The 11,330-nt window shown below is 40.5% G+C and overlaps 1 protein-coding gene across 4 annotated transcripts; it reads left to right on the forward strand.

The window, feature by feature from the left end:
- The first annotated feature begins 622 nt into the window (after positions 1-622).
- On the forward strand, positions 623-10,019 carry c6h1orf127 (chromosome 6 C1orf127 homolog). Of its 4 annotated transcripts, XM_051949124.1 has the most exons (12): positions 623-741; positions 1,200-1,269; positions 1,350-1,432; positions 1,511-1,612; positions 1,700-1,824; positions 1,916-2,056; positions 2,146-2,184; positions 2,286-2,423; positions 2,531-2,615; positions 4,565-4,761; positions 4,931-5,048; positions 6,152-10,019. In XM_051949124.1, exons 2-12 carry the CDS (start codon positions 1,232-1,234, stop codon positions 6,748-6,750), a joined length of 1,665 nt encoding a protein of 554 aa, XP_051805084.1. In that variant the 5' UTR covers positions 623-741; positions 1,200-1,231; the 3' UTR covers positions 6,751-10,019. The 4 variants fall into 4 exon arrangements, 2 of the variants coding, with proteins under 2 accessions (XP_051805084.1, XP_051805085.1); XR_007942366.1 differs by having other exon boundaries at positions 1,511-1,824; positions 2,822-4,761; XR_007942367.1 differs by having other exon boundaries at positions 1,511-1,824; positions 4,609-4,761.
- Positions 10,020-11,330: the final 1,311 nt, after the last annotated feature.

Below are 11,330 nucleotides of genomic sequence, written 5' to 3' on the forward strand. Positions count from 1 at the left end.
TAACTAGTTGTCGGTTGACTTTTATAAAGTTGTCTTAAACCTTATGTTAGTAGTTGTGTCAGTCTAGTCGTGTTTCTTAACTTACAATATGCAGAGGTTAACACTCGTAAACTACCCTTTGAAGTTTCACTATTAATGTTCACCCGAAAGCACAAAGGAAAGGTGCAAACAAAGCTTAACTTTTTAAATAACTGATAGAAAATCTGTAACTTTTTAAATGATAATCTAATAGTTTGAGATGCAGTAGTAGCTTTGAATAAAGAGCGTGAAAAAGATAATACAGAATATATGGAGAAAAAAAAGATCAATTTTACTGATTCCTCACTGGGGAAATTCATTCACATATTGGTAGCCAGTTAAAACTGCAGGCACAAACTACAAAACAAGAAAAAAGTAATACACACTAAACTATGTACACCTTTCACATGTACAGAATTAATACAGTGTTCAGTATTGCACTTAAAAATACAAAAGAGTAACAGTATTAGATTTTTATATTGCACTTAATTAGGTAAATAGAGTAACTGTATTGCATTATGGTCACATTTAAAGTCAGACCTATGAAGGAATAAAGGACCTGCACTAACACTTCTTCTTGCACTGTGGTTTGCTGTAGGAGCTGCTAAGGCCTCAACTGTCAGGTTGAAAGCTGTCGTCCATGACTGATGTCAGCTTGGCAAACATCCTCCTCTAATCCACCTCCTCAGTGGAGTTCAGGACAGAGCTGGTCCTCCTGATCAGGTTATTCAGTCTCTTCCTGTCCCTCTTAGTGTTTCCACACTCCCAGAAGACCACCGAGAGACTGCAGATGCACGGTGTCTATAAAAGTCTTAACAGCGTCCTGCACAATCCAGATGTCCTCAGTCTCCTCAGCACATGGAGAAGACTTTGGCCAGTTTTGTTTGAGACTAATCCAGTTTACTATTAAAGTGAACCCCCATCTCAAAGTCTGGTGATTTCCCCTAAATAATACTATGACATAAGACTGTTTTAAGATATTTGTTTTTAGGACATAAAAAGGGGACCCAGAATTGAAAGGGCTAATTCAAGGTGCAACACCAGCACAATCCTTTACAACTTTACACGTTGCTTTAATCCTGTTTTCACACATTTCAGACATTCTTTGTTACTTTTTTTGTCACTTACCTCCTAAGACACAAAGTAAACACACCTGTGTTTCACCTGTCACCTACAAATAGGACTTCCCTCTGATGTTTTCTGTCACTTCATCATGGATCAGATCAGATTAAACATCCTGCTCAGAACTATGTGAGTACCACAGAGAAGACTTGACTTCAGTTATTCACAGTTGTTTAAAATATAAGCTCAGTTCTGTGTTTTTTCTCCAGTGTTTTACAGTGCTTCATCACGACGAATGTGTTTTCCAATCAGAAACAAGAATGGATTGATACTCCAACAGCAACATTAACAGGTAAATGTTCATTCTGTGATGATTTGCAGTTATTGCTGCTGCTTTCATACTTCATATAAGAGGATATTTGCTTTTCAGAAGAGGATGTGACGTGTTTCTCTGAATACATGGAGCTGTGGATTCACAGCTCAAGAATCGAAGGGCTCGGAGTCTGGCTCTCTGGGGCTTTACAGATCCAAGGTAAACCTGCCTGACTCATAAATGCTAAAATATTCACATACATTTTAAAAAAAAAATCTTTGTGTCATCTCTTTTTTTTCCCACAAGCCAACCTGGCATCTTTGGATCACCTGAACCTCCAGCTGTCTGCTTGTGGATTCTCTCTGTACAAAGACCCCAACAACAACTTCATTTTTACAGTCAGCTACACTGGATGTTTGGTCCAGCAACAGGTATGCTGAAGAAATATCTAATCCAAGTATACAAACTCTTAACTTCTGGGCTCGATTGTGACAACTGTCTTGACGTATGTTGACTCTTTAGCACGGCTTTAATGTCCTCACACTGAATCTGGTGAAACGGATGACTCGATTCAGAGGAAGGCCTCACAGTTTGGTCATGAAGTGTCCCGTAGTTTCAATCCAGAGCCGAGAGAAAATCCAGTGTGACCCTGAGTATATTCAGGTAACTGCTCACAGTTTTAATATGCAGCTTGGGTGTTTTTACATCTTTGTTATTTTTCCTATTAATATTGGATGCGTTTGTGTGCTCAGGTGATCAGACAAGTTCCCCATGGAAACTGGGATAATGAGGTATCTACGAAAACCAGTTCTTGAATTTCTGATTATAAATGTGTACGGATGAGAGAGAAAGTCTTTGTCTTTGTGTGTCTAATGTTTGGTTTTACTTCCAGCTGCCCTGGTCTCTGTCTCTGAGCGACCACCTCATTGTAGCGCTGGAAGATGCCAGTTTGATCCAGATGAACGTCGACGTGACCGCAGAAGACATCACAGTTCAGGGCAGGAGGAGGGAGATCTTAAGTCCAGTCAAAGTGAGAAACTCCACATTGCATCCTGCCACCTAGTGACCATTGGCAACATTACACCTGAAATGTACTAAATAGCTGTATTTTGGAAACTTTTTTGCTTTGGTTAACAGATAATGGAACATGAGGGGGAATTTTTGGCCTTGAAGCTGGTCAGGGGTCAGTTTGCCTACAGCATGGAAGCCACATGTCCAAAAGGTGAGTAACAAGCAAAGAACCACCAGAGCTGAAGATGATTTGTCTTTGCAACATCTTGAAGTGTGACTTTAATATGATTAACACAGAAAGTAAGAGTTATTCAGACACTTTGGTAAAGGAAAAGCACTGAAACAACATATACTTCACAAAAATATAAATGCAGCATGTAATATTTTTAAAAATTCCATTCATCCTTTTTAACATAGGGAAATAAAGATTTGTTGTTCCAATATGTGGCATCTCTACAACAGAATGGAAGTCATGAAACAGCTAAGTACGCTTTACATTGTGAATGGTAATGAGCAGATGAACAGTGTGGTCATATGCAATTACAAGTCGGTAACAAGACACTCAGAGTTAATGAGGTTGTCTGTGCTGCTTGTTGAATGTTGTCCTGCTCTTCCTGAAGGACTTGATGAAGTTGGTGGGAGGCAGGATCCCATTGTTGGACACGTTCATCCAGAATATTCCATGTGAAACCATTTGTTAGATGACAGACGTTGGGCTTGTGCACATTCAAGTGTACTGTCTATAGCTCTGACCTGCCAACATCCAATTTATTAACAGTCTATTCTCATCTTTCTCTTGTCTTCTTGTGTCATTTGAATAAAACCATATTTTTAAGGTGGCCTTTTACAGTCGCTGGTCACACCATCTGATCATTTAATGCTAGTCAGGTATGGATTAACTCAATACCTGAGAATTTTTCACCTATAAACACTTTTTTTTGCACAAATGTCTGATTGTAACCCTTTTCTAACCAAAACAAGATAAATTATATTTTTGTTTTACTTTTTTTGTAAGTCACAAAAGAAGAAATTTTTTATGCTGCATTTATGTTCTTGTTCAGGCCTGCACTTATCTATCTATCTATCTATCTATCTATCTATCTATCTATCTATCTATCTATCTATCTATCTATCTATCTATCTATCTATCTATCTATCTATCCATCCATCCATCCATCCATCCATCCATCCTTGGTTCAGTCAAGCTTCTTCTAAAGCAGGGGTGTCAAAGTCATTTTGGTCCAGGCAAGATTACAAGTAATCTTCTCAACCTGTGTGCGGAGGGGTCACACGTAAGGTCTGCCGACCGGTACCGGAGCGCCGGAGTTCCGACCTGGCCCGGGGAATACAGCTGCAATATCAAAAAATACTCCAAAAATTATGCCCTACATCACTACAGCACCTGTTTGATCAAACTGCAGCTCCCACATTGTCAGCTAGGGGCGCTCTGTCTCATTCGGAGCGGGCAGCACCATAGATATATACATCTATATCTATGGGCAGCACCGCGACTCGGCGCTTGCGGCGGGTGGCAGCAATACGGAAGCCGGGCCTGCCAGTGGCGTTCTGTCTGTTGGAGTTCCGCCTGCTTTTCTGCAGGCCCTGACGCGCTCATCAGTAAGACGTCTTTGTCAACAAAGAAAAAAGTGGACATGGAGTGTTGGGGTTTCCAAGACAGATGGACCACTTCCTGTTCGTTCACTGTCAACTGTCAGTCGACTGTGTTCTTAAATCAGTGGCCATCGGACAAACTCGATCAGCAACTGTATTTCTACTGAAGCTTATATTTGCCAACATTTTCCAATCTGCTCTATCAACAAGCTAGAACTCGATTTTAACCTTGTGGGACTTTAAAATGAAATCATCTAAGAAGTTTGGAGGTGTCCCAGGTAGATACTGCTGTTTTGTAAGAGGTCACAAGCCACTGATATAGTGTTTAATCTTGAATCGTATTGCATGAGTTAATCATGAGTGTTCTTCATGTTTTTAACTGAGCACATAATCTGTAAAGTAAAGGTACTGTATCTGCTGAGCAAGTGTAGTGGTTTAAAGAGTGTAATATTTGTTTCTCAAATGTAGTGAAGTAGGTGCATAAAGTAGCATTAAACCTGAAAATAGTAGGATCTTGGTAACTAATTTTGTATCTGATGTACATTTAAGTGATTCCAACCGGAGCAGAGATGACTGTGCTGCATATTTTCAAGCGCTGCATGGGTTTGACCAAACGAGGCAGGTCTTCCAGTGAAGCTCTGACTGTCAGCGATGTGTCCGTTAACCAGACAGAAAACTTCACCGTGAACGAAACGAGTCAATTTGTGACTCTGACTCTTCCCACAGCACAAATACTCCAATACAAGGTAAGAGCTGGAACAACAGGCACCAAAATTAGAGATAAATGACTGGTGGTGCGTGAAGTGTAATGCATGTCAGACAGTTTCTGATGTTTGTTCAGGTTTAAGTTCTACGTGTCTTTTCCCATAAGCATTCATGACAGAATGAAGCATCTAAACCCGGTTTGTTTTACAGCCCTGCACGGACAGCAAACAGCTCGTGCAGCCGTTCTACAGGGCGGATGTTGTGCTCACCTTCAAAGAGACAAATCACAAAATGCACTGGAGCATGGAGAACACACTGCCATGCGTAGGTGAGTGTGCCGCTGATGAACACAGTAAAACTAAAGAGGTGATTAATTATTGGATGTTACTTTGACCACAGGGAGTTTACTGTAGTCACGCCGAGCACTTTTTTTTTGTTTGTTGCTCAGTCAATCACTTAATGGTTCAACCTTAACACCTTTTATACGGTTTGAAGTGAGACTCAAGTAAATGAAAACAACAAACAGCGAATGAAAGGCCACGAAAGATGCTTTCAGAGCTTATATCTTACAGTCACACAAGTTTGTTTTTCTAAATCTTGTCCTTTGCATTTTATATTTTTATGTATTAACAGATTCTTGATCAACTTAACTTTCCTTAGCTTTTTAAAAAAATATTTTACTGTGTTATACTTAAGTTTTTTAATCAGTCAACAGGTACACGAATGGTGCAAATCTTCATTGGATGTTAGTACCCTGCAGTTGTCTACTTGCATTTACATTCCTGATAATCAGAATAATATAAATATGTTAGAATTTTGGTGATAGACATCCCTTCTAGATGTAAAATTTATGTATTTTGACATAGCAACTCACTCCACTGAGAAATGGAGATGAAAAAAATGAGAGTGAGAAAAAAGGCTCTTTTAGAGATGAAAGCATAATTAGTTTCATGTTTAAAAGCACAATAATGTTCATATTGTGAGTTTGCACACTTGAAACTTCAAGTTTCCACGTTACGCTTGCATAAGTTGTGTATTGAACCCACGGCTGGTTTAAAAAACTATCTGCGACGCCACAAATCATGTTCGTAGGTTCATCTCTCAACCTCAGATTAAAGGTGAACACATAAACTTTCTTCCATCAGCAGACGAATATGAAAACAGCCTTCTGGTGTCAAACGCTGACCATGCATCATTCTGCCAACAGCGAGGGTCAAACATCTGCGAGACATAACAATAAGCGAAACACATTTTTTTGGAGTGGAGAGGAACTTAAACTTGCAAGTGGTGGAATAATAGAAGGAGGTGTTTTTTATGGCAGGATGCTGTCTTAAAATGTTGTTCTATCAGCTACAAATCTCAGTTATTATTACTAAAAATGCAGCCGATTAATCTCATCTTTGCTAAATTTATACAACCACGCCTCCGCAGCTCGGCCTGATGACACGTCGTCACACATCACATCTTCTCCTGGTCCAAACATCTCAGATCTGTCCAGGCTCAACCTCAGACACAAGAATGTAACTACAGGAGCCCCGTTCTTGGACTCGTCCGCCGTCCCCAAAGAGAAACCAAATCCCAGAGACTCATTTAAAGGGAACACTGCAGGGTTTTCCTCAACTGATTCTCCTCACACACAGACAGATGTCAGCACTTTTAATTTTAACACTGATGAGATTCCAGAGAGTCGAAGCGGAAACGGATCCTCCAGGTTTGATAATGACACCGTCGCCTCCATTAATGCGACGGAAATAAGCTTTTTTGATTTTCTACATGCAGCCACAAATACCTCAGCAGAGCCGGAGTTACTTGAAACAAAAGCAACAGCAGAAGCATCCACAGTGTCTTTAACTGCACTGCTTCCACCTGAACAACAGTTCAACACAAGCGCCAGGAATGAAGACCAGCAAAAGCAGAGAAGACTGAGGGGATTTGGAAGAACTAGCAACCTGACGATATTTGTAGTATTGTCACAACTCTCTTATCCAGTGCAACGGCTGCAGCAAGCAACCCTTTTCAGTGTATTTTAGTACTACTTGCGTGTTTTTTTAGGTGTCAGCTTCACTTTAGATTAACTTCAACATAAAAAATATAATTCATATCGTAATAGTGAAAAACTTATGTTGAAAAAGAAAATTTCCATCATAAAAAGCATGACATGACTTTTAAAAAATGCATTTTTCTCCTTTCTTTGTTTATTTCATGTTTTCTAAGTCTTACTAGACTTGATTTACAGTTTTAGTGTAGTGCCAGACTTTTTATTTGGCTTGACAATGAGAAACAATATTGGCAATACCAGAAGAACCCATGAACCCAGGCAAAATGGTTAAAACTAGAAAACCTGCTGTATGATTTACTAGAGAAGTTGTAGTGATTAACAAAGATTTTTAGCTTGGCACCATATTATGTTTGAGGACTGAAATGAAAAACAAAACAAAAAAACGATGTGTTCAGACATCATAATAAAAACAAAACTACAACATAATGTGAAGGAAGCAAATCTGTCACAACTCTCCTCTATGAATAAGAACATTAATAGAAAGATATCATCCTTCCTATTAACTAGACAACTACTTTTGTATAACAAAAGGCTCATTACCAACAGCTTTGATTAGATAAATGTGTATAAATATAGAGAAAGGATCGCAGTGGTCCATTTTAACTTCATTTCAAGAATAAGGTTTTCAGTTTATGCTGATCTTGACTCATTGTGGGCCGACATGCTCATGAGACAAAGTGGGATTAAAGGAGTGCTGCTATGTGTAAGGGAGGATGAAACATTCAAGTAGTAAATAGTATTGTAAATCAAGCTCTCTGTAGTACAGTACATTACTATTGTAGTGGGAATATTGCATGATCAGCATCAAGTTCTAGAAACATATTAAGAAGGCTCTGCAGTTCAAGCGATGTTTTGTTTTCAGCAGGAAGTAGTTTGTTTGGTTCCCAGAATGTTCTCCTTAAAGGCAGGATGTTGTCTAAAGACATTCTGAAAATGATTTCCCTTAAACATTTGCTGGATGTTACTCTGAGGACATTCCTCCTTTGTTATCATGTAACATTGTGATGATGTTTTATGGGTTTTATAGCACTGTGGAACATTGTGAGAACGTTTTATAGATGCAGGGTTTGGAAGCAGAGTGGTCTAATCAACCTTCTGTAGTTTTTGTGTTTTCAAGAATGGTCTACCATTGGAAACGTCACTCTAACACTATATTTGGATTTAGACCACTTGACCACGAAAATCTAGACCACAAAATGTTACAGGAATGATATAAAACTCTAGCCTAGCCGCGCTAGACCCATGCTCTGAAGACACAAGGGTCAAGGCACACTCGACAGGGAGGGAGGCGGGCTAAAAGGTTGTCTATCAAATCACTCTGCAGCAATTGGGTAGGTATACAACCAATCAGCGCAACGAATAGGCTCCTAGAGTGCCGGAAATCAGAGGATGCGGTAGTTCGGTGAAGCCTTATTTATACAGTCAATGGGTGAAGCTCAAGTATATTACAGACATGTTAACAGAAAGATTATTCAGAGTCGGTGCTAATGGAGCTCAACGACTGTTGTTTTTGTTGTCGACCCTGGCAGAGAATTAAATTCGTTGCCGTGGGTTGTCTAGCGCGGCTAGGCTAGTTGTTTCCTGTTGTTTCTGTCAGAATCGTCGCGCCTCTGTCGTCATTTAGTTACGCCCGCCTTCTGACTCTACACTTCATGGTGATTCGTCCGGCCAGTTTTAGGAGCATCCAACCTCGAGCCTTATGGAGGGTAACTAGACCCACCCTGGCAGAGAATTAAATTCGTTGCCGTGGGTTGTCTAGCGCGGCTAGGCTAATAAAACTCAGTTCGACCACTCTGCTTCTAACCCTCTCAGATTCTGTAATGTGTTCCTTCAACAACTTCTCCAAAACATCCCCAAAATATTGCAGGGAAAATGTTCCACCTTTGTTGATATGTCACATATCAAACATTTTGTAAAATAATTGAGGCCTCCAAAACATCCGAAAAACTTTTTTTTTTGTTATTGTTATGTTTCAGTTCACTTTTAACATTAAAGGAACATGATTTGAAAGGTAAATGTCCTTAAGACATTCTTTAATCATTAGGATCTAAGGTTTTTTGTTAAAATATTACTAGAACTTGTAAGCAATGTTAGCCAATGATGTGGGAACGTTCCCTGCTTGCTGGGAAGGCCTTCTGATTCTTTTATTGTAGTTTACATCGGTGCCACATGCTTAGCGTCTGTTTGCAGTTGTGAAAAGGTGACGCGTTGGTCAGCGAAGGTTGATTATACAAGCAGAAATACAGACAGACCTCTGCCAGCTATTGCCTGAGGTTAGATGTTATCCAGACACAGGGAAGGCAGCCGTTAAATAAACATGTCTCTATCTGAGCGGCACAACAGGCTGATGAAGTGAAGACCCTGCAGTAGTTTCAGTTGATGCCACCCTTCAGAGAAGCTGCCTTGAGCTACTGAAACTCATAATGAAGACTTATTTTTTTGATAAGTCAGACTATCTGTTTGTCAGTGATGATTCGTAGACTTGAGATGAGATTTAAGCTTTACAAACATGTACCTTTACTCACTTACAAATACAGAACGTGTCTGAATAAGCATTGTTTAAGCTGCAGAGTTGCTGCTTTGTGTATTTTGCTGCAGTACACTGAACCACCAGGAGAGGGCACTATTGAATATGTTTTCAGAAACCTCTCTTGATGAGCTGCAGGCTGCCTCCAGATGATCTTTTCCAAATTAACCAGTTATGTATGTTTTTGTTGTGAACTTACATTCAGTCATCGAGCCTGGTTTCTAAACTGTACACTTATCATGAAATAACTCTGGAAAATCCAACATGTAGTCGAGAGGTTGAGTTTAATTGACCATGTTTACCAGTGAAGTCAATTAGTAGCTTTAAAAATTACAAACTTAAGTATAATCTGTGCATAATCACAGGTGTGGATCAGAATATGTTGACTGAAATGGCTCGAGATGTTTCACTTTTGTTTCTTTTCACCTTTGTTATTGTGACCTCCCGGCATGCACCAAAGCGTCTGTAAATGATAACAGTGCAGTGTTACGCAGTTACATGCATCATATACAATGGGCTGTGGGGCAGAAAATCTAAACTTCCTTGTGCCTTTGGTTCCCATCTGCTCAGTGAACTTATGAGCAGGAAATGGAATAAGTGGTGCAAAAAGCACGCCAACATCCCCGTTCTTTCATGTGGCCTCTCTCGGCCATTACCCCTATCTGTATCGACTGTTAACTGTCTTTACAAAGTTAAAAAATCCCTTTCATGTTTCACTGTTTCTTTTTTGTTTTAATTTCAGTCCGAGCATATGGTTTGCACATCTGGGAGATGCTCAGCGTGGTGGCACCCAACCCCCACACACACGAGCTTCTGTGAAGTGATCCATATATGGTCTTCATTGTTATTGCTCATAATCACTCATCATTATTATAAACAAGTTCTGTCTTGATTGGCCGCTTTGAGTCTGCTGCATAAAGATGCTTAATAATGTGAACTTTCAGGATTTCAAACAAAACACGTGACCTTCGGAGAAAGCGAAACTTTTTCCTCATTTAATTCCGATCTGTGGAACATCAGAGGGACGTCTCGCTGCATCTCTCTGCCACTGAAACACCACCTGTGATTAATCCCAGTGTCCTCACGTGACCAGTTGTGCTTGGGTGTCCGCAGTTTTTCAAACAAGAAACGAGCTGAGGAGTAACTTCTTGCCTCTTCTGATCAGATCTGTCTGAGCATTTCTGCGCAAACCACCAACGTAATGCAAAAATGTCGTATTTCTAGCTGATGTTCAGACCTTTGAGAGTTGTCCAACAGGAAGTCTGGGTGATAAACTGCGTCACGTGACCACAAACAAGCAATCGGATCGGGAAATCTGATAAGCGTATCTCACCCCTATCTCACTTCAGTGTAACCGCATTCAGTCCTACTATAATAGAAAGGAAGAGTTATTAACTAAGTGGCAATTTAACGACACCAAAATGAAGTGGAAATGACTATTATATACAACTTTGGGCCATTAAACGCCACTTCAGCATCCTCTGCTCGGCTGCTAGCAGCTCTCAGGCTTCATGCCACTGGAGAGACATGGAGGGAAGGAAGGGGGGAGGAAGGCTATGTGTGGCTTTGAGTGGTTTGCTGGGCCTCTTCATCTCGCTCGGCGGGTAATTACAGAATCATGGGTCAACCACGCATGTAACCACGGTTACGTTGCACAGTAGCAGATGTGCTCCTGACATTATCCAGCGCCAGAGCAAAAAGGTAAATAAAAACAGATGCAGCTGGTTGCTACGGACCTTTGCCAAACTTGCGTATACCCCTAATTGTTCCCATGTGGGCCTGCTGAGCCGGAGTAGTAAAAGGGGCGGGTATGCCCGGTTTAAGAAATGCCCGTGTTTCTCAACAGGAGAGAATTTATGAATGGGACAGCGAGCCTGTGATGGTGGTTGTGGTGGTGTGTGTTTATATTGTGTTAATGTGTGGCGACGTCGAAGTTTCTCACTCTTGCATCTTTCTTCGGAGGATACAGAGCATCGCTTGGTTCCTGCAGGCCTTCTCTGACCTTCCCCGCTGATTCACACACC

The sequence above is a fragment of the Acanthochromis polyacanthus genome, chromosome 6 (genome assembly GCF_021347895.1).
Source record: "Acanthochromis polyacanthus isolate Apoly-LR-REF ecotype Palm Island chromosome 6, KAUST_Apoly_ChrSc, whole genome shotgun sequence".
NCBI lineage: Eukaryota > Metazoa > Chordata > Actinopteri > Pomacentridae > Acanthochromis > Acanthochromis polyacanthus.

Bases quoted from the DNA above. Each gene is read 5' to 3' on its own strand.
- c6h1orf127 (XM_051949124.1), top strand. From the start codon at position 1,232: ATGGATCAGATCAGATTAAACATCCTGCTCAGAACTAT. The intron at 1,270-1,349 runs GTGAGTACCACA...TTTTTTCTCCAG, and splicing joins AACATCCTGCTCAGAACTAT to TGTTTTACAGTGCTTCATCA. The intron at 2,616-4,564 runs GTGAGTAACAAG...TGTACATTTAAG, and splicing joins GGAAGCCACATGTCCAAAAG to TGATTCCAACCGGAGCAGAG.